The 20,008-nt window shown below is 46.1% G+C and overlaps 1 protein-coding gene across 3 annotated transcripts in view; it reads left to right on the top strand.

Annotated features, from left to right (window-relative positions):
* DOCK1 (dedicator of cytokinesis 1) overlaps nt 1-20,008 on the top strand; it is a 556,115-nt gene that overhangs the window by 103,165 nt on the left and 432,942 nt on the right. For all 3 annotated transcript variants that reach the window (XM_081533032.1, XM_081533022.1, XM_081533018.1), the window contains exons 17-22: nt 727-830; nt 1,984-2,167; nt 7,617-7,714; nt 14,343-14,432; nt 14,766-14,866; nt 19,326-19,460. In XM_081533032.1, the coding sequence (XP_081389158.1) occupies nt 727-830; nt 1,984-2,167; nt 7,617-7,714; nt 14,343-14,432; nt 14,766-14,866; nt 19,326-19,460 (712 nt within the window). The remainder of the gene's footprint in view (nt 1-726; nt 831-1,983; nt 2,168-7,616; nt 7,715-14,342; nt 14,433-14,765; nt 14,867-19,325; nt 19,461-20,008) is intronic.

Raw genomic sequence — 20,008 nt, 5'->3', positions numbered from 1 at the left:
ACCTAACAGTTCAGCTCCTGGCCATGGTGAAGACCGATCAGTTGAGTGCCAGGTATGACCAGGGTCTGCATTTGCTCTTCTGGGCAAGCTGGTCACTTCCAAGCACGTGACTCCTTGGCGGAGACTTGAATGAAATGAAGAACTGAGTCTCCCTCGCTGATTTTGGGGGCAGAACTTCCTCGCCAGAAGAGAATGAAATTTCACATTCAGGCGTGTAGTCCATCTGTGACTTACATTAGTGGAGGGTCCGAGGTGCGCGTCTGTCTGTTTTGATTTTCCGTGTTGACCGTCTGTTTTCTCAGGGAAGGATTTGCACCTTATAGTGGTCACTTGTGATGGCCTGTGTGTTCTGCCCTGTTTATCTGTGAATCCCTGTGCTGCAAACACCATCTTCACTGTTAGCTCTTTCCAGTTACTCTTGGCTTCCGTATTGCAGACTTCCCCCCATGTTCCCCTTCTAAAGTACCCTCCTCCTCCTGGTCCTTTACTCCAGATTCCATTTTGAACTTCTACGAGGAAACTAACACTGCTCTGAATTTACAGATTAGTTTGAGCACAAGGATCCCTTTGTGATATGTGAATGTTGTCTTCATCTCCATGTATTTCTTTCCTTTAACACGACTGTCAAAGTTTTGTAATGTTTTCAGAAAGGCAGCTCTCGTGGCATTTTATGATGTTATTTTTGTCGTGATGGCCGTTGAAAATGATTATTGATCTCTGTTGCAGCTAAGGACAAATCTGAGAAAATATTCGCCCTCGCTTTTGTAAAGCTCATGCGCTATGATGGGACCACCCTGAGGGACGGGGAGCATGATCTTATCGTCTACAAGGTACGCTCTTTTTTCTGTTGGTGTGATGCTGTTGATGTTGACCGCTTCAAGCCTCTTTGGTTTTCCTGGCCTGAGTGGACATCTCCCGTCTTTGTGGCAACAATGCTCTCTAACAACTTTTAATTCTGAAAATGAACATTTCAGACGACCAGCTTTTTAGCTGACCCTAAGGGGAGATGTTTGTTTGTTTTAGTCGCTAAGTCACGTCTGACTCTTTGTGAACCCATGGACTATAGCCCGCCAGGCTCCTCTGTCCATGGGATTCTCCAGGCAAGAATACTGGATGGGTTGCTGTTTCCTTCTCCAGGGGATCTTCCTGACCCAGAGATCGAACCTACATCTCTTATGTCTCTTGCATTGGCATGCAGGTTCTTTACCACTAGAGTCATCTGGGAAGCCCATAATAACACATTAGATTCTGTTTAAAAAAATGCTCTGTGAGTGTGAATTCATCTAGAGGAACAAGGGAAATATTAAAAATAAGCAATTTAGCACAGGGTCTCTGTTCAATATTATGGCTGTTTTTTCCTATTATTATTATTTTTGGCTGTGCAGCATGTGGGATCTTATTTTTCTGACCAGAGATTAAACCCATGCCCCCTGCAGTGGAAGCGAGGTGTCTTAACCTCTGAGTCACTGGGAAAGTCCCCTGCTCAATATTATATAACAAATTAGTTAGGAAAATAACTTATACAAGAATAGACACATGTAGATATATCACTGTAGGCTTCCCTGGTGGCTCAGTGGTAAAGAATCTACTTTCAATGCAGTAGATGCAGGTTCAATCCCTGAGTTGGGAAGATCCCCTAGAGAATAAAATGGCAACCTACTCCAGTATTCTTCTTGGAAAATCCCATGGATAGAGAAGCCTGGTGAGGTACAGTGCATGAGGTCGCAAAAGAGTCGGACACAGCTTAGTGACTAAACAACAACAATATATATAACTGGATCACTTTGTTGTGTACCTGTAAGTAGCACAACATTATCAGTCAACTATCCTCCAATGTAAAACATTAAAAAAAAAAAACCGTTTAGGAAATAATAGAAAACAAATATCATGATGGTTCAAAGGATTAAGGATCACAAGGTGGGTAGGAAAAAATTGCCTGGTGCCATGAGTCGCATGTGACCTGTTGCGGCGTTAAACCCGCAGGCGGAAGCGAAGAAGCTGGAGGACGCAGGCACATACCTGAGCCTGCCCTCCACCAAGGCCGAGCTGGAGGAGAAGGGCCACTCGGCCACAGGCAAGAGCATGCAGAGCCTCGGGAGCTGCACCATCAGCAAGGACTCCTTTCAGATCTCCACGCTCGTGTGCTCCACCAAGCTGACCCAGAACGGTGGGTGTCAGGGGTGCAAACCGGCACGCCTCTCTGCACGTTTTCTCCTTCCGCCCCCTCTTTCTCGTGTTCCCTGCCGGATACAGGAGGCTTCCCGAGGTGCCGGAATCCTACCTGTGAGCCCTTCATCACTCTTGCTGGCCTATGGGGATGCTGATGACCAGGGAGAGAGGGCGGGGCTGGCATCCCTTATGCTTTGAAACGCGCGTTCTGATTTTACCCTAAGGATGAACCTCAAAGTGATGGATTTACTTTTTCTTAAAAAAATATCCATCTATGTATCTAGATACCTTTTTGTCTGGCTGCCCCGAATCTTAGTTGCCGCATGTGGGATCTAGTTCCCTGACCAGGAATTGAACCCAGGTCCCCTGCATTGAGAGTGCCAAGTCTCAGCCACTGAACCACTGGAGACGTCCCTGAATGTACTTTTGAAAAAGAACTTTGGCCAAGGGAAGGTAGCGTGGCATAAAGGAAAGTCTGCACAATTGGGAGTCAGACCAATGCCCCAGGCTTGAGCCCTGGGAATGACCTTGAACTGGGGTCCCCAAGCTCGTGTTCCTCATCTGTGTCCTGGTTATAATGCCTGTCTCCTAGGGCTCTCTGAGGGCCATGGGAGGTGTAGGGTGTGAGACTCCACCCTCTTGGGCCTGCCCCTCTCCCCTCTGCTCATTGAAATAATTACCAGTTACCTTTAGTTTTAAAAGTTGCTGTTGATGACATTTCTAGTCCCCCCGACGAGGAGATAAGGTGCCCCTTGCCGACGCACTCACCCCAAAGCATAGTCTTAAGGCAGCATCAGATGGTGCCCGGCGTCCGTCCCCGCTCCGGCAGCGAGGCTCCGCATCCTTATCCTTGCTGCTCACAGCCTCCCTGCAGCGTGGCCGCCCGGCCAGGGGCCCCTTCTGATTCAGAGCACACTGTCTGGTCGAGGCAGAGACCCCTCTGCACAGATCCTACACTGAAAAATCTGGCTTCCCGAATGTGACCATCTCATAGCTGTGCTGGGAAGCTTCATGCTCTCTTGAAAGTCAGCTTGAAAATCCAATTTTTCCCTCTTAGCCACCCAATATGGATTTTGATTATTAATATCTGTTGCTGTCATGAATTGTGTCCCGGGGGTTTTCCTTAAAGCTGGGGCCCAAGGGACACTCATTGTTTGGACTTTAACAGGATAATCAGGGGCCAAAATTAGCCCCATCTTCTGGAAGCCCCTGCTTGGTAGCAGAGGGTGCGCTGGTGTGGGGTGTGTGGGCCCTGTTCAGACTTTCCCTGCCTGCTGTCTCCGCCTGGTTGTGCTGGGCTCTGCAAGCCAAGTTCTCTCACCATTTGTCTCACGTAAATTCAGACCGGCTGGGGGGCGGGGGGTGGGAGGATGTGTGGCGGAGAGTAGCATGTCACTCAGGTGCTTGAAGGCCACTTGGATACATCTTTCTAACAATACCTTCTTATCATGGTTTGCCTGGCGCATTTTGAATTCTCCCACCCTGGGGTCATGCTCTGAGCAGGTGAAAACCCTGCCTGGGGGCATTGGATTCCCTGAATGCATGGGGAAGGGTAGGTTATGTGCAGGCGGTTTGCAAGTTTAATTTCCCGGGAAAGATGCCATCGGCAGGTTGGGCGCTGGTTTGAGACTGGGTTATAGCGAGGATGACCCCATAGGTCAGATGTCACCCTGGATACAGCCTTCACAGTCCACTCGCCTGATGACCGGCTACTCCTTCTAGACAGCGGTCCCCAACCTTATTGGCAGCAGGGACCAGTTTTGTGAAAGACAGTTTTTCCATGGACTGGGGGGTAGAGGGCTGGGTGGGGTAGTTTTGGGGTGATTCAAGCACATAGCGTTTATTGTGCACTTTATTTCTGTGATTGTTACATCAGCTCCACCTCAGATCATCAGGCATCAGATTCCAGAGGTTGGAGACCCCTATTCTAGGGCCTCTTTGGACTCAGGGCAGCCTCTCTGATGGAATACCTCAGCTTCTGCTGTGTCGTGCCATCTTTGCTGCATAATAAGCCACCCTCTTACCTATGGGTCATATTCCAGAAGCATGTTTGGAAGCTGTTATTTGCAATTTGAATATGTTTCCCCTTAAACAGTGTTCTGAATAGCAGGTAGGTAGGGCCCACCCACAGTATCCTCCTTAACCTGCATGTCCCTTGAGAAGAGGACGGTGAACCAGGACATCCTCAAGGTATTAAGTCACAGTAATTTCCCAGGGAGATGTGTCTCACCGTGTCTGACTTACTAACTCGTCGAGTTCCACCAGTCTCAGGGTAGTCCCCTGCCTGCAACTGAGGGCAGGGCACCCTGGTTTCCGCAGCGGCTGTTGCCGGGCAACCAGGAAATCTGTTCTCAGCGATGCAGCTTACCGAAAGCCAGGGGGACCCCGCTTTCGTTGTTCATTTCACACCAGCCAGCAATGCCTCTTCTCGGGATGGTGGCATGTCAGGCGTGTGCGAGATGGAGTTGCCCCAGCTGGCATTGAGTCCCAGATTCTCATTTGAGGTAGTCATTTTTTCTGAGACCGTAATTTGTTCCTGTGACGGTCCAATACTTAGGGAAAAGGGTTGGCTGCGTTACTCATCGAGATTTGTGTGAAACCTCTCTGTTCTCAGCGTTATGCTGGATGCTATGGGGGAGAGGAAGCAAAGCCGGAGGTGTGGTTCCTCTCCTGAATCAGCTCACTGCTGAGTGAGAAAGAGAGAGTCATTACAGGCCAGACTGCCGTGGCTGCTGGGGGCTGAGAGAGGGCAGGGAGGGCTGGGCACCTAGGGGGCTGGTCCAGCTCCCCCTCCTCAAAGGTGTTCTCAGATACAGCTGGGCCAGTTAGCAGTGGACAGACACCTTTGAGGAGGGGGAGCTTGGCCAGCCCCTAGATCCCTGCCCTCTCTGACCTCTCTCAGTCCCCAGTATCTCAAGGGCTTCCCTTGTGGCTCAGGTGGTAAAGAATCTGCCTGCAGTTCAGGAGACTTGGGTTTCAACCCTAGGTCCGGAAGATCCCCTGGAGAAGGGAATGGCAACCCACTCCAGTATTCTCGCCTGGAGAATTCCATAGACAGAGAAGCCTGGGTGGCTACAGTCCATAGGGTTGCAAAGAGTCAGACATGACTGAGTGACTAATATGATGATCTTTTCTCAAAAGTATAGCATAGAGTCACTGAACCTCAGCCTCCCTCTAATCCAGAGTGCCACTAACTTTGCTTGAATGGATCCAGATTATTAATTAGCCTCTGTTTAAAAAAAAAAAAAAAATTGCTGGTAATTCTTATGAGGTAGAAAGCTCCCTTAACCCCCAGGCTGAGAGCATGACTGAGCAGGATGTAGCCCTTTCCCTTTTGATTAGAAATCAAAATGTGTCAGCTTTCTTGATGAATGACTAAAATGTTCATCTCTTTGATGGATGGCTGCTGCAGGTCTTCCTGCCGGGCATCATGCTAAGTGCTTTTTCCATGTCTTACTATTTAATTCTTGTACCAACCCTGTGACTCAGGGAACTATGCACCCATTGTTCAGATAGGAAAACTGAGGTGAAGGTACTTGTCCAAGGTCATATAGCGGTTGTTGTTGCTGTTGAGTTGCGCAGTCATGTCCGACTCTCTGTGACCCCATGGACTGCAGCACGTCAGGCTTCCCTGTCCTTCATCATCTCCCGGAACTTGTTCAAACTCATGTCCATTGAGTCGGTGATGCCATCTAACCATCTCATCCTCTGTCGTCCCCTTCTCCTCCCACCTTCAATCTTTCCCACCATCAGTGTCTTTTCTAATGAGTCAGTTCTTCGCATCAGGTGGCCAAAGTACTGGAGCTCCAGCTTCAGCATCAGTCCCTCCAATGAATATTCAGGATTGATTTCCTTTAGGAATAACTGGTTTGATCTCCTTGCTGTCCAAGGGGTTCTGAAGAGTCTTATCCAACACCACAGTTCAAAAGCATCAGTTCTTTGGCACTCAGCCCTCTTTATGGTCCAACTCTCAGCATGGCCCAACTGATGCTTGAATCTATGCTTTTTATATTCCAAATACACTAGGATGTTCCTGCATTTTCCTGTTTGTAACTCTTACCTTCCACACCTGTGCTTGGGTAAGGTCATATAAATGAGAATATGTGTTTGGTGCTCATCACCTATATGCCTTTTATGTGGTTTGATATTTATGGGTTTTCCCTGATCACTCAGATGGTAATGCAGGAGACCTGGGTTTGATCCCTGGGTCGAGAAGATCCCCTGGAGGAGGGCATGGCTTCCTACTCCAGTATTCTTGCCTGGGAAACCCCAAGGACAGAGGAGGTTGGCAGGCTACATGGGGTTGCAAAGAGTCTGACATGACTGAGCGACTAACACTTTCACATCCTTAAATTATAATTGTTGTCTTGTGTTTCCTGAAATTCTACCCTATTGCCAAAATTATGTTTTTCTTTTCAGTATTGACTAGGGTTTTTCTTATAGAGACAGTGTCTGTAGCAGAAGTTCATTCCTGATGAGCATAAACAGTACATTAGATATGCTTTGCTAATTGTGTTTTTTTCATGTAATGGGATATTAATATGACTTCAAGTGAGAGTTGTGTAGGCCCACGTCTTTTCCTAGAGATGTTTTGAAGTCTGTCTTCATGCCTTAAACAAAATCGTTTGTCAACATTGTCTTCCACATTTAGTCTGCAAAAACCAATGCATTCAACTTGTGGTTTTTCTATTAGGAAATAAGCATAAAGACTCACAGAAAGGCCCAGCTTTGGTGAGGACGACAGGCTCAGTACAGCAGTGGCCAGCATTCCTTTCTCCTTCAGGGACTGTCCCCTTGCATTCTCAGTACTGCATTTGAGTTGGTTATTTTATATTGCATGCCCAGGCGCTCAGTCATGTCTGACTCTTTGCGACCCCTTGGACTGTGGCTCGCCAGGCTCCTCTGTCCATAGGATTTCCCAGGCAAGAATACTAGAGTGGGTTGCCGTTTCCTCCTCCAGGGGATCTTCCCAACCCAAGGATTGAACCCACATCTCCTGCGTCTCCCACATTGCGGTGGTTTCTTTACTGCTGAGCCATCGGGGAAGCCCTTATTTTATATTATTTTATCTTAAAAAGTAAGAGTCTTATTCTCAAGCAGGGAATAACTGCTGGGGAGAAGCCGCCAGGAGCGGCCTTGCAGGCCTGCTGCCGCTCTGATTTGCCTTCTTGTAGGTGGAAAGGCTAGTCTTTCACGGGCTCCCAGCTGCCTTTCTGAAGCTTTTGTTTGTAAATCATTTCATGGTAAATGTAGTTGAAAGTAATGAATTCAGCTGCACTGGGCATCAAGGATGCCTCTAGAAAGTATTGAAATATTTAGCTGGCGAACATTTCCAAATAGACCTGGTTTTTCTGTTCAAAAAATGATGTTGGAGACCTGATGTGATGGGTGTATGAGGGAGACCGGGTCCTTGCTGAGAGGAACTGATTGTCTTTTCCTGTTTCCAGTGGACCTGCTGGGGCTCCTGAAGTGGCGATCTAACACCAACCTGCTGCAACAGAACCTGAGGCAGCTGATGAAGGTGGACGGCGGAGAGGTGGTGAAGGTAACGTGGGCCCCATGCTGTTTGGTTGTCCTAAAGTGTATGAACAGATGTAGGTGCGGCCTCCCAAGACAGTAGAGCCGTGCCTCCAAGGAAGAGAGACAGAGCCTGCTGCCGGGTCAGCCTGGACCACCAGCTATGGTTCTCTGCACCGTCTCCTTTGCAACTTGCCTTTATCCTCTGGGGAAGGGTCAGGCCGGCACCCATCTTCTTCCCAAATCCCAGTGTCCTGAAGCGGATGACATGGGTTCGGTTTCACATTGTGGTAGGAAAGCAGGTCACATGAATTATTTGGTTCCTCGATGCAAATCGAAGGGATGCCCACACCTTGCTGTAGTCTTTTGAGTGTGCAGTAGCATCATGTCAGAAAAGCTAGGGACGATATAAAATGGGTAACCAACAGCGACCTTGTGTACAGCACAGGGGACTAAGCTCGTTATTTTATAAAAATCTGTCATGGAAAAGAATCTAAAAAACAATATATAATACATAATATATTAGAATATATACTATATAATGTATTATAATATGTACAATGTATATTAAATATATAATATGTATATTTATATGTACATGGATATATATGTGTGACTGAACCACTGTGCTGTACCCTTGAAACTAACACATTGTAAATAAACTATCCTTCAATAAAAGCAACCCCCCCGATAAACCTTCCAAAATTTAAAAATATCATGTCCATACCTTAATTAAAAAATACCTTGTTGAGAGAAATGCTGTCACCCGACTCTTCAGTGATTGATCATCCTTTTGCAGTAGTCATATCAGAGATCACTGATCACATTACCACCACAAATATAGCAATGAAGAAGCTGGAAATATGGTGAGAATTATCAAAATGTGACCCAGAGACACCGAGTGAGTGAGTGCTCTTGGAAAAATGGGGCCGATAAACTTGCTGGATCCAGGGTTGTCACAAACCTCAGATTGGTAAAAACCAGAATACTCGCCACGTGCGATGAAGCGAGGCCTGCCGCAGTGGGGTTCTGGCTCCAACCCCTTAAACCACCAGCATCTCCAGGATGCTGACATGCACTCTAGGAGGACAGAGTCCTTCTTGGACCCTGGTCGGGCAGGGTGGCCTGGCTTCACTGTGATGGGAACGGTCTTTAGAATCAACTGAGTCTAGGGCTCTGGGTTCTTTTCCAGTGGGTCCTCGCTGTGGGGTTGCCGTAGGTTAAATAACCTCGTTTAATCCTTGCTTTCCCTGCTGTAGCCTGTGTCTTTGCTGGGCTTCCCTGGTGGCTCCGACAGTAAATAATCTGCCTGCAATGCAGGAGACCCGGGTTCGATCCCTGGACTGGGAAGATCCCTTGGAGAAGGGAATGGCCACCCACTCTAGTATTCTTGCCTGGGGAATTCTATGGATAGAGGAGGAGCCTGGCAGACTACAGTCCGTGGGGTCACAGAGTCGGACACGACTAAGCGACTAACACACACCCTTTCCCTGCTGTAAAATGGACAGAGCCAGAGTGCCTTGTTCAGATGATCGTTGTGGAGGTTGCATAAGGTTCTGGCCCTGGGAGGTGGTCCAAGAGTGTCCTTATTTATCCTCATCACCGTCCTGCCATCCTTGCACCCTTAACGTTGGCTCTCGACTTACCCAGAAGCCCTTCCTTCGGTGTGGAGAAGTGCATGATGTGTCCATGAAGTCGCAGTCCTCAGTCTGAGCTGCTTTCCTCCCCTGCAGTCTTGGTTTATTTCTTAGCCTCGCACAGAGCAGGCTCTGGAGCAATGCTGGGTGCCCTCCTGAATCTTCATCTGAGATTGGACGGTCAGACGGGTATGATTGGAGGTCCCTTGAAACGCTCGAGTTTGTTGGTGGTTTTGGTATTTTCTTCAGTCTCTCCTTGTCTCCCATCTGCTCGGTGACTCCTCCTTGTATGGAAGGCAGTGCCCGTCTGTGGCCACTGGGCTTCACCGGGGCTGGTGGCAGCAGGCTGGCCCCCCGCCTCGTGGTTGCTCCTGAGCAGGGTCCCCGCAGCCACGTCTGTGCTGCTGCCTTAGTCCCGTACCCTCCGTGAGAGATGCTTGCGGAGGGAGACAACCTTATCTCTGTAAAAATTAATTACTTAAAATGGTCTTAATTAAACAGCAGTGTGGTTAAACTTCAGTATAAATTAATTTGGTGGCATTGCTCTCCTAAATTCATTGTATAACCATTCAAACATATCCTCGCTGATCTTGAAAGTTTAATCATCTTTTCCCGGCCCTTGTCTTCTTGTCCTGGCTTGGACAATGTTAATTGTATTTTAAACTTCCCCGGGTTCTATGAATTCCCTAATTCAGATGAAAACTGGCTGAATAACTTAACAGCGCTTCTTTAAAAGACCCACAGTTAATGAAATTGTGTCCTCTTTCATTTTTCGGCCCCTGTATCACATCAGGAATTACTTGTATTTCTGTTGAACTTTTGTTACACTGACCATCTGGTTTTATTGCCTTCCTCTGTTCCTTTTAGCTGGTCTATTATCATCTCCTATTTTTCATCCCTGGAGATGATTTTTCACCTCTCTTGTGACCCTTCCTGTGTTCACTGGAACTGCTCAGGCCTGGAGGACCTGTCTGGCCCTTACCTGCTTTGCCTGAGTATTCTTTCTCATCACCAGCATGTCTTAATACCCTTAGGCCTAGAGGTGAGAATGGACTCATCTAAGGACCACATGGGGGTCCCAGCCTGCATGGGGCTGCTTTCCATTATACGGAAGAACACTTACAGGCTGTGGGTCTTATTCCACTTATTTAAGACTTCCCTTTTGTGTATTTGTAACTTTTTTCTTAAGATTTTTTTTTTTTTGATGTGTACCCCTTTTTGGAAACTCTTTAGAGGAATTAAAGAACCTCTGGATGAGGGTGAAAGAGGAGAGTGAAAAAGCCGGCTTGAAACTCACCATTAGAAAAACTAAGACCATGGCATTCAGTCCCATCACTTCATGGCAAGTAGAACGGGAGAAAGTGGAAGCAGTGACAGATTTTCTTTTCTTGGGGTCCAAAATCAATGAGGACAGTGACTGCAGCCACGAAATTAAAAGGCACTTGCTCCTTGGAAGAGAAGCTATGACAAATCTAGACAGTGTATTAGAAAGCAGAGACATGACTTTGCCGACAAAGATCCGTATAGTCAAAACTATGGTTCTTCCAATAGTCATGGACAGATGTGAGAGTTGGGCCATAGAGAAGACTGAGCGCCAAACAATTGACTTATTTGAATTGGGATGCTGGAGAAGACACTTGAGAGTCCCTTGGAGAGCAAGGAGATCAAAGCAGTCAATCCTAAAGGAAATCAACTCTGAATATTCATTGGAAAGACTGATGCTGAAGCTGAAGCTCCAATACTTTGGCCACCTGATGCAGAGAGTCAACTTATTGGACAAGACCCTGATGCTGGGAAAGATTGAGGGCGGAAGGAGAAGGGAGCTGCAGAGGATGAGATGATTAGATGGCATCACTGATTCAATGGCCATGAATTCGTGCAAACTCTGGGAGACAGCGGAGGACAGGGAGGACTGGTGTGCTGCAGTCCATGTGGTCGCAGAGTTGGACACTGCTTAGCAACTGAACCGCAGCAACATTTTTAGAGTCTTTATTGAATTTATTACACTATTTCTTCTGTTTTGTGTTTTGGTTTTTTGGTCTCAAGGCATGTGTGATCTGAGTTCCCTGATCAGGGATTGAGCCTGCACCCCCTGTATTGGAAGAGGAGGTCTTAACCACTGGACCACCAGAGAAGTCCCTGTGTATTTGTAACTTTTACGAGAAAGATGACATTGCCTGATAGATGGTTGAAAGTATTTGCTCACTTGGAAAAAGTGACATTGCTTGAAGAAAATATTTGCTCCTATGAAAATGGTGATCGTGGTCTTTGGTGGACGGTCTTGGAGAGAGGGCGGGAGGCAAAAGCAGCCCTTTCGTGGCCTTGTTTGAGGGCCCACCCTCAGGACACGCCTGTCCCTGCACTGCTGCAGCTCCCCAGGCCCCGCCCCCTGTTTCTGCGTCATTCTTCTGGGTGGGGCAGGTGGACCTATTTCCTTGAACTGTGCCAAGCCAGGGCTTGGCACCTAGGGAGTCTCTTGGCAGGAACATTGGGCTATTAGCAGATGATGTCAAGTTTTGACCTTTGCGAAGCTTTTACAATCTGAAAATGATGGGAAATGATATAAAAGTAATGAAGGTGGTGCAGGCTTAAATAATTATGGGGTTGACAGAGCCGTGGATGTCTAGACCAGAATGCCTCTTGGTCCGGCTGGTTTCATTCCCCTGCCCATTTGTATGTGACACTTCCTGGCACGGAATAGGGGGTCGGAGGCACAGTGGAACAGAATGAGGATTTTATGCCTGACGGGTCTCAGATTGCTTACTAAGTCTGGGAGCTTGTCTTCTCTTGGGAAAAAGAGCTTTGTTAGTTGCTCAGTCGTGTCTGACTCTTTGCAATCCCATGGACTGCAGCCCGCTAGGCTCCTCTGTCCATGGACTTCTCCAGGCAAGAATACTGGAGTGGGTAGCCATTCCTTTCTCCAAGGGATCTTCCAGACCCAGGGAGCCATCCCAGGTCTTCCGCATTGCAGGCGGATTCTTTACCATCTGAGCCACCAGGAAAGAGTTGTGGGACCCTGAGTTTGCAAGCTTCCATAGCTTACGGGGGCTAGCGGGTGAGCTCTGGCTGGAGGGCAGATCCTTGTGTTTGGTTTCTCAGTCTCGAGATCCTCTGGGGACATAGAGCCCCTGGAGTTCTGTGTGTGGGCTGAGCAACCAAGGGACACCTGGTCCAGGGATCACACACAGCCACCCCTCTGTCCTAGCTGTGGGACTGTCTCACTTACTCCTTGTGTTTTTAATAACCACGTGATTGAGCTGTAATTCACATACCAGAAAACACCGTTTTAATTCATACAATTCACTGGTTTTCAGTATATCCACAGAGTTGTGCAACTGCCTGAACAATCTCATTTCAGAACATTTCCATCACCAGAAAAAGAAACCCTATACCTGTTGGCCATCACTCCACTCAACTTGCAACCAGCTGTCATTTAGATTTGACTATTCCAGCTGCTTTATGTAAATTGAATGACAATATAGAACATTTTTTCTTATTGACTTTCTTTTCCTTAGTACAGTGCTTTCAAGGCAGGTGGTGGCATGTATCAGAACTTCATTCCTTTTTATGCTTAAATAATAAATGCTGCACTGTATGGATATGCCAAAGTTTATGGGCTTTCCCAGGTGGCGCTAGTGGTAAAGAACCTGCCTGCCAACCCAGGAGACAAAAGAGACAAGGGTTCAATCCTTGGGTCGGGAAGATCCCCTGGAGGAGGAAATGGCCACCCACTCCAGTATTCTTGCCTGCAGAATCCCATGGACAGTGAGCCTGGCAGGCTACAGTTCATGGGGTTGCAAAGAGTCAGACACAACTGAAGTGACTTAGCCTGCAAGCATTCCGTTCATCAGTTTATCCATTCATGTGGTGATGGACACTTGGGTTGTTTCCACATTTTTGACCATGGTGAATAAAGCTACCCTGAATATTTGTGTACACATTTTTGTGTGGACATGTTTTCTATTCTTTTGGTTTCATACCCAGGAATGAGATTGTTGAGTCACATGGTAAATCTACATTTAACCCTTTGATAGATTGTCAGTCTGTTTCCCAAAGCCATTGCCTTGTTCTGCATTTCTACCCGCTTATATATCAGGGCTCGTTTCTCTTGGCCTTTCTCGTGTTTAACTGTTGTCCATCTATTTGATGATAGTCACCATACTCTGGATGAAGTGATATCTCACCCTGGTTTCAATGTGCAGATACATAGTGACTGATGATGAATGTATACATACTTCATCCCCTTGTATGGGCACTAGTTCACTGTATGGTCAGGAGTCCACTGTATGGCATTTTGCCCTACCCCACCAACAGGGAACTCATTACTTCCAATGTAGCCTTTTTAGTTCATCTTATACTTCTTTATAGGGAGAATAGGAATAGGATTTCTAGGGTGACATAACTTTGAAGCCTCTTAATTTTTTCAAAATTATGTTCATAATATTTTGTCATTCTATGCTATAATATTTATTTGGTGACATAATAGGCTATAAAGGGATTTCTAAATTACTGTTAAATAGATTAAGCACTTCCTGGCCCTCTCCTCTGTATCCCAGTTTCAGAATCACATAGTTCTTCTGTCCTTGCACCTGTGTTTGCAGAAGATCCTTTATTAAACTAGAAATTTGTTCCTCTGTGGCTTCTGCCCACTCACTAGCTCAGGTCCCACTCAGAGTGAACGGGATAAGTCAGATTCAGTTTTCCCAGGGTTGCTGTTGAGCTCCTGGTCTTGGTGAAAACCAGGAGAAGGGTTAGAGAGGTCCCATGGCGGGTGGGGGATGAGCTCTGTGCATTTCCTTGCTGCACATCCTCTGCTTAACTTAGAGTGGCATGTCTTTGTTCTGAATTCACTCATCTCAGATTTTTGTTATGTGCATATAGTGGCTGCGAAAAATCTCCAAAGTTCATAGCTTGGTAGGTGCTGTTGGGGAAAGCTGGGTGTTGGGAGTTCTGCCAAAGGTAATCTGCAGGGAGAGTTGGTGAGTTTATATCATCTGTTGACCTTTTGTGTCCCTCCAGTTCCTCCAGGACACCTTGGATGCCCTCTTCAACATCATGATGGAGAACTCGGAGAGCGAGACCTTTGATACATTAGTGTTTGATGCTCTGGTAAGAGACCTTGACTTTGCATCTGCTCAGAAATTATGGGGCTTTCATGTTGCAACCTTTGAAGCTGGGGCGGGAGCCATCACAGTAACCTTGAAAGCGTTTTCAGTTGTAAACCCAATCAAAGCAAATGAATTGAGAGGTAGAAAGTTTCTGGCAATGTAACGCTGTAGTTAGGCAAATGTAATTGGTAGCAGAAGAAGAGGTAAACTGGCTGACCAGCCTGTGTCTGAAAATGTTAGCGCTCAGTTGACTCACACAGGGGTGCAGGCGATTCAGCTGAAGATTCCAAAATGGTTTGCATTTCTTTTGCTAATGAAAATATTAATTTAACAGGTATTTATCATTGGACTAATTGCTGATAGAAAATTTCAGCATTTTAATCCTGTTTTGGAAACCTACATTAAGAAACACTTTAGTGCAACCTTAGCCTACACGTAAGTTCTTTTTCGTTGTTTTAAAACCAGTTCTTCTTTTTGTATTTTTGTTAAGACTCTTTTCCATATACTTTTGCCTGTGGTTCTAAATTTCCCTTCCCCAGTGGTGAGTTTACTGGGATCATTTTTATTACTGTTTTCCTCTTAACAGACCTAAAAATCTTGTTGGAAAAGATAGGTGATGCATTATAGGATTATGGAATAAATTCTTGTTCTTCTCTACACCTTTCTTTTGTCTTTGAGTTGTTCCCTCTATGTTTGATGAAATGGATATATGGATACAGAGTGCTCGCCACACTGCAGCTTCCTCACAGCCATTTGATGAATGAATAAATGGATGTGGTCTTGCCTTGAGATTATTGGTTATTTAGTGTGAATATTAATAAAATTCAGTCTTGTACTTTTCAATCTATTTTTTCGCTCTTTATTTTTTAAGGTTGCAGGTGACTTGTTTATTTTTGTTCTGCTGGATCAAGCTGGATAAAATAATTTTTTTTCTTTTAAAGTGGTTATTCAATGAGTTTAAAGAGCCAGAATGTTAATGTTGTTCAGATAAAACATCTGCAGGTTTGGCAATTATTTTTAAACTTCATCTGGATATTGGCTTTTAATACTCCTGCATTTCTTTCTTTTTTAAAATTTTTTCTTTACATAGTTGTTTTTATTGAAGTGGCATTGATTTGCAAGGTGGTGTTAGTTTCAGGTTTACACCAGAGTGATTCAGTTATGTGTGTGTGTGTGTGTGTGTGTGTGTGTGTGTATAATATATACATATATTCTTTTCAGATTCTTTTTGCTCTTTAAAGAGCTCCTCTCCTTTGTTCCAGTTACAGCTTCAGCTCTAACTAACTAGGATTCTTACTCCCCACCCAGCTGTTCTCCACTCACCCAGCTGCTCCCTACCTGGGCCCCTGTCGGGTCTAGTAGGGCTCCCAGGGGACGGTGTGAAGCCTGGTGTCAAGGCCACAACCCTGGGACTTGCTGGCTAGACTTATGTTACCATTCTGTCACTTGCAAGCTTAGGTTGCTTAGCGTCTGTGAGTTTTAGCCTTCTCATCTGTACAATAGCACGGTTGTAGGTTTGCTTGAGAATTTTAATGAGTTCTTAACATGTCAAGTGTTTGGAATAATCCGTGGCACTTAGCACCAAGCAGTAGTTAGATTTCGTTATTATTAGAATTATTAGGGCGAGTTCCTCGTTCTCTCACAGTGGGATTTATTGGCACTGATTCAGACGTTTTCTGTGTGAGCTGCAGTGAAAAGGAAAAGTTTAATATTTTAAAGAACATTTCACTTAGATTATTAGAAATGATTCCCTTTTAGGGCCAGGAACTGGAATTGAAGTTCGCATCTGTGTCTTGACCCTACTTAGGTCAGAACCTGTTGTCGCTGGCTGCGGGAACTCCAGGTCAGCAGGCCTGTCCCCGAATCTTGGATTCTTCTGTATCTGCTCTAGTGCTTGTTTATTGCAGGGCTGCTGGTGGAGCCCCACGTGGGCAGGAAGCAGGGGTGTCTTCAGACACATGGGCAAGCTGTGACAAGCCTGGTGCTTGCTGGCTAATCAATGTTTGTTTAAGACATTCTGTTCTCTCAGTGGAGAAGCCCAGTTGGCCTGCGCTTCGGAGGGTTCCCTGCAGACTGCTGGTCGAGTGGCACCATCTCGCTGTAAGAACCAGAAGGAGCTGTGCAGGGTTCGTGGGGGTGGCCTGTGTGCTGCTCCGGGTCCTGTGTGACCTCCTCCTGTGTCACCTTCACCATCCACCGTTACTGAAACTGGGCCAAACAACTCTTCTCAGATTAGACTTTTTACTTTCATTTTAGAAAGTCAGAACGGTGGTAAGGTCACCGTGCTGCAGTCCAGGTGCTCTTTCTGGCATCCCCTTGTCCTTATTCTCAAAGGAGAAGCAAATCTGGGGAGTGTTGGGCAGGTTATCCATGGAAGACACGAAAAGTACCGTCTTACTGTTAAATTACAATGGGATGGAGCCGAGAAGCCGTATCCTCTTGTTCAGTCTGTCATCTGCAGAAAAGGCAATTTTAATTTCGGAAAATAAGTGTTCTTATCTTGTTTTGACAAACCAGCAACCCCAAGTGGTTCTGCAGCCGTTGGAATCTGAGCATTTTCACCTTGAAATGCCAGAGGAGATAATTGAGGTTCACGCAGTTCTAACGCAATCAGGAAGGCTGCCTCTGCCCTAATGAAGTGTTTGCATCCTTCTCCAGCCCAGGGGACATTCTAGTACCAAGCGTCATCACAGACAGTCTCTCCCGTCCCCCGCGTTGGGGGGAGGCAGGCAGGGGCTTAGGTTAGATTCCTGTCTAGGCAGTTTCTTTACCTCTTTCCTTGGATAAATGTTGAGATCTGGAGCCTTTCTTTGCAAACAACTCCGAGAGAAGAAATTAAAGAAGACTAGAGGCAATGGGTGTTACTTCTTAGCCTTCTAAGTCACAGAGCAGGGGCTCTCTGCATGGGTGGTTCATGGGGCAGAGTGACCTGGGCTGGTCCAAGCAAGGAGGGAGGGAGGTGTCAGCTTTGGGGACAGTTTTTCCTGAAAACCAGCAGGACGTGCTCCTTCTGTGCACAGATCTGCCTTTCCCGGAGCTGGTTCGGGCCTCCTCCCCACTGAACCGACGCTCCATTTGGTCCACTCCTTTCACCTAGTACCCAGCAGTTTGGTCTTTCTATAGTTACAAGTGGTGTGACTGGTGTGGATTCGGGTTCTGTGACTTCCTGATTTATTTTCTGATTCTGGGTCATGCTTTTTTGAAAATCATTCCTTTTTGTTCTTTCCTTTGGCTGAACTATTGGAAGGATTTCCAAAATCTATTTCTGTGGAATGAATGTGAAAAGTGAAAGTGTCAGTTGGTCAGTTGTGTTTGACTCTTTGTGACCCCATGGACTGTAGCCCACCAGGCTCCTCTGTCCATGGGATTCTCTGCGTGAGAATACTGGAGTGGGTAGTCATTCCTCTGTCCAGATGGAATGTATATTCCTTGGGATATCAATAGGGTTTGAGAGAACAGGATGTGTGGGCCCGTCAGTTTGGGATAGTATGTTAAACTGGGTGAAACAGGTTTTATGCCAGGACTTGAGAGGCTCTGCCAGGCCTCAAGAACCATCACAAGACATGTGAAGGTAGATACTTTCCCAGGGTCGGGGCCAGGGGAACCTAACAGGAAGGGATCTTTCTGGCCTTGCTACTTCAGGACACACTGCCAGGAAGGCTCCTGTGATAACGTCGTGAGGATTCTTGAGTTCTGCAGCTTGATCAGTGTTAGAAATGATTTCACATCCACTTGGTCGCCCAAAAGCCTTTTTATTGTGATTTATCAGTAAAATCGTTACTCTTAGGTTCTTCCAAGGTGGTCCACAAGCCAAGTTTCAGTTGCTCTTATGCGTGACTTGTAATAATCTCAGATAACAAACTGGTACACACTGGCTCACAACTTAATGAGAAATGCTGTCAGTACCCTGGCAGGTTGGTTTTTTTCTTGATGAATATTTAAAAGCCAGAAGAAATTCTTGTTGATTACTGAAAATGTTAGGGGGTGAAGAAGTTTGGTTTGGGGGTAATTTTGTTGGTTGTTGGCATATAGGTTGTACACATGTTGCTAGTTTTTGAAGTTACAATGTAGCCCAGTGCACCAAAAGCTGAAAATGTGCTGAAGTTATTTAATTATTCCCTTATGATTTAAAAGGCTTGACTTGAAGATCATCGTTGTGAACAGTGATTATTGGTTTATGGGCCAGTAGGTGGCTTCATGGTAGAGAACCTGACTGCCAATGCAAGAGACGTGAGTTCAGTCTCTGGGTTGGGAAGATCCCCTGGAGGAGGAAATGGCAATCCACTCCAGTATTCTTGCCTGGGAAATCCCATGGAGAGAGGAACCTGGTGGGCTACAGACCATGAGGTTTTAAAGAGTCAGACATTACTGAGCACACGGGCATAGCGGTAGAAAATGTAGACATTTGGACAGAATTAAAAACTGACTATTACTCTTACTGCCTCTATCATTTGAAAATAGCACTCAATTAAAAAAAAAAAAAGAGCATTATGGTTGTCAAGCAAACCCCTTCGATTTTGTCGTTGAGCATTGGGAACGCTAGATCACCCACCTAAGTCCTGGGCTTCTCCATCTGCAAATTAGGGGTAAAACCGAACACTTGTCTTACAGTGTTGCTGTGGAGAATAAATTATATAATACTCTTAAATGCTTAGGAAGACATCTAAAAAACTTAGAAAGTGCTTGTTAAATGCTCAGATCTCACTCCTCTGAGAGTTGTTTTATGGGTCACTTTTAATCTGTTTCGAACACATTTCACAAATATGCACATACTGATAAATTGTGAACCCAGCTAAAAAGAACCCAAATACCCACTTGTGTATTTCTGCCCCAGTTAAGAAACGAGATACTGTATTCGTCCGAACTTGTTGATGTGTGTTTTTGTTACTAACAGGAAGCTGACGAAAGTTTTGCGGAACTACGTGGACAATGCCGAGAAGCCGGGAATAAGTGACCAGCTGTATAAAGCCATGAAGGCTTTAGAGTACATCTTCAAGTTCATCGTGCGCTCCCGGATCCTGTTCAACCAGTGCGTGGCCCGGTGCCAGCTCTCCAGAGGGCTGGGGAGGAGACCCTTTTCTTCCTTCCCTCCTTCCTTCCTTCCTTGCCCTGCCTCTTTCTTCTTTGCCTTTCTCTCCTCCTCCCTTCCTTTCCCTACGGTCTAGCAGAACACAGTAGTAGCAGACAGCAGTTCTGGGCTGGAGCTGTCCACGGTCACCCTAACTGCTCCCCAGTGGAGTAAAAGGCAAGCTCTCTGAGTTTGAGTCTCGAGCCCTGAGTCTGAACTGTGTGCCTGTGAGTCAAACATTGTCTCCTGAAAGCGTTGGTATTTTTTCTGAGGCAGTACAGACTGAACACCCAGAGTTCTGCAGTTCTTTTCAGTGTTATTTTATAGAGGGAAAAAGCCCCTTGAAGAACACACAAAATTAAAACGAACAGGCCACAACAACAGTAACAAAGAGCAAGGTAAATTAACTCCCTTGGGAAGACGGTGGGGCTTCCACCCTCTTTCCTTCAACTAGAATCATGTTTTGTTTCTAGAGAGAGAGTCCTACACACGAAGTGGCCATGTGCATG

This window comes from Giraffa tippelskirchi, chromosome 2, assembly GCF_054371585.1.
Source record: "Giraffa tippelskirchi isolate mGirTip1 chromosome 2, T2T-mGirTip1v1.2.pri, whole genome shotgun sequence".
Taxonomy (NCBI): Eukaryota; Metazoa; Chordata; class Mammalia; order Artiodactyla; family Giraffidae; genus Giraffa; species Giraffa tippelskirchi.
The sequence above is the reverse complement of the archived record's forward strand: the minus strand, read 5'-3'. Positions and strand labels throughout refer to the sequence as shown.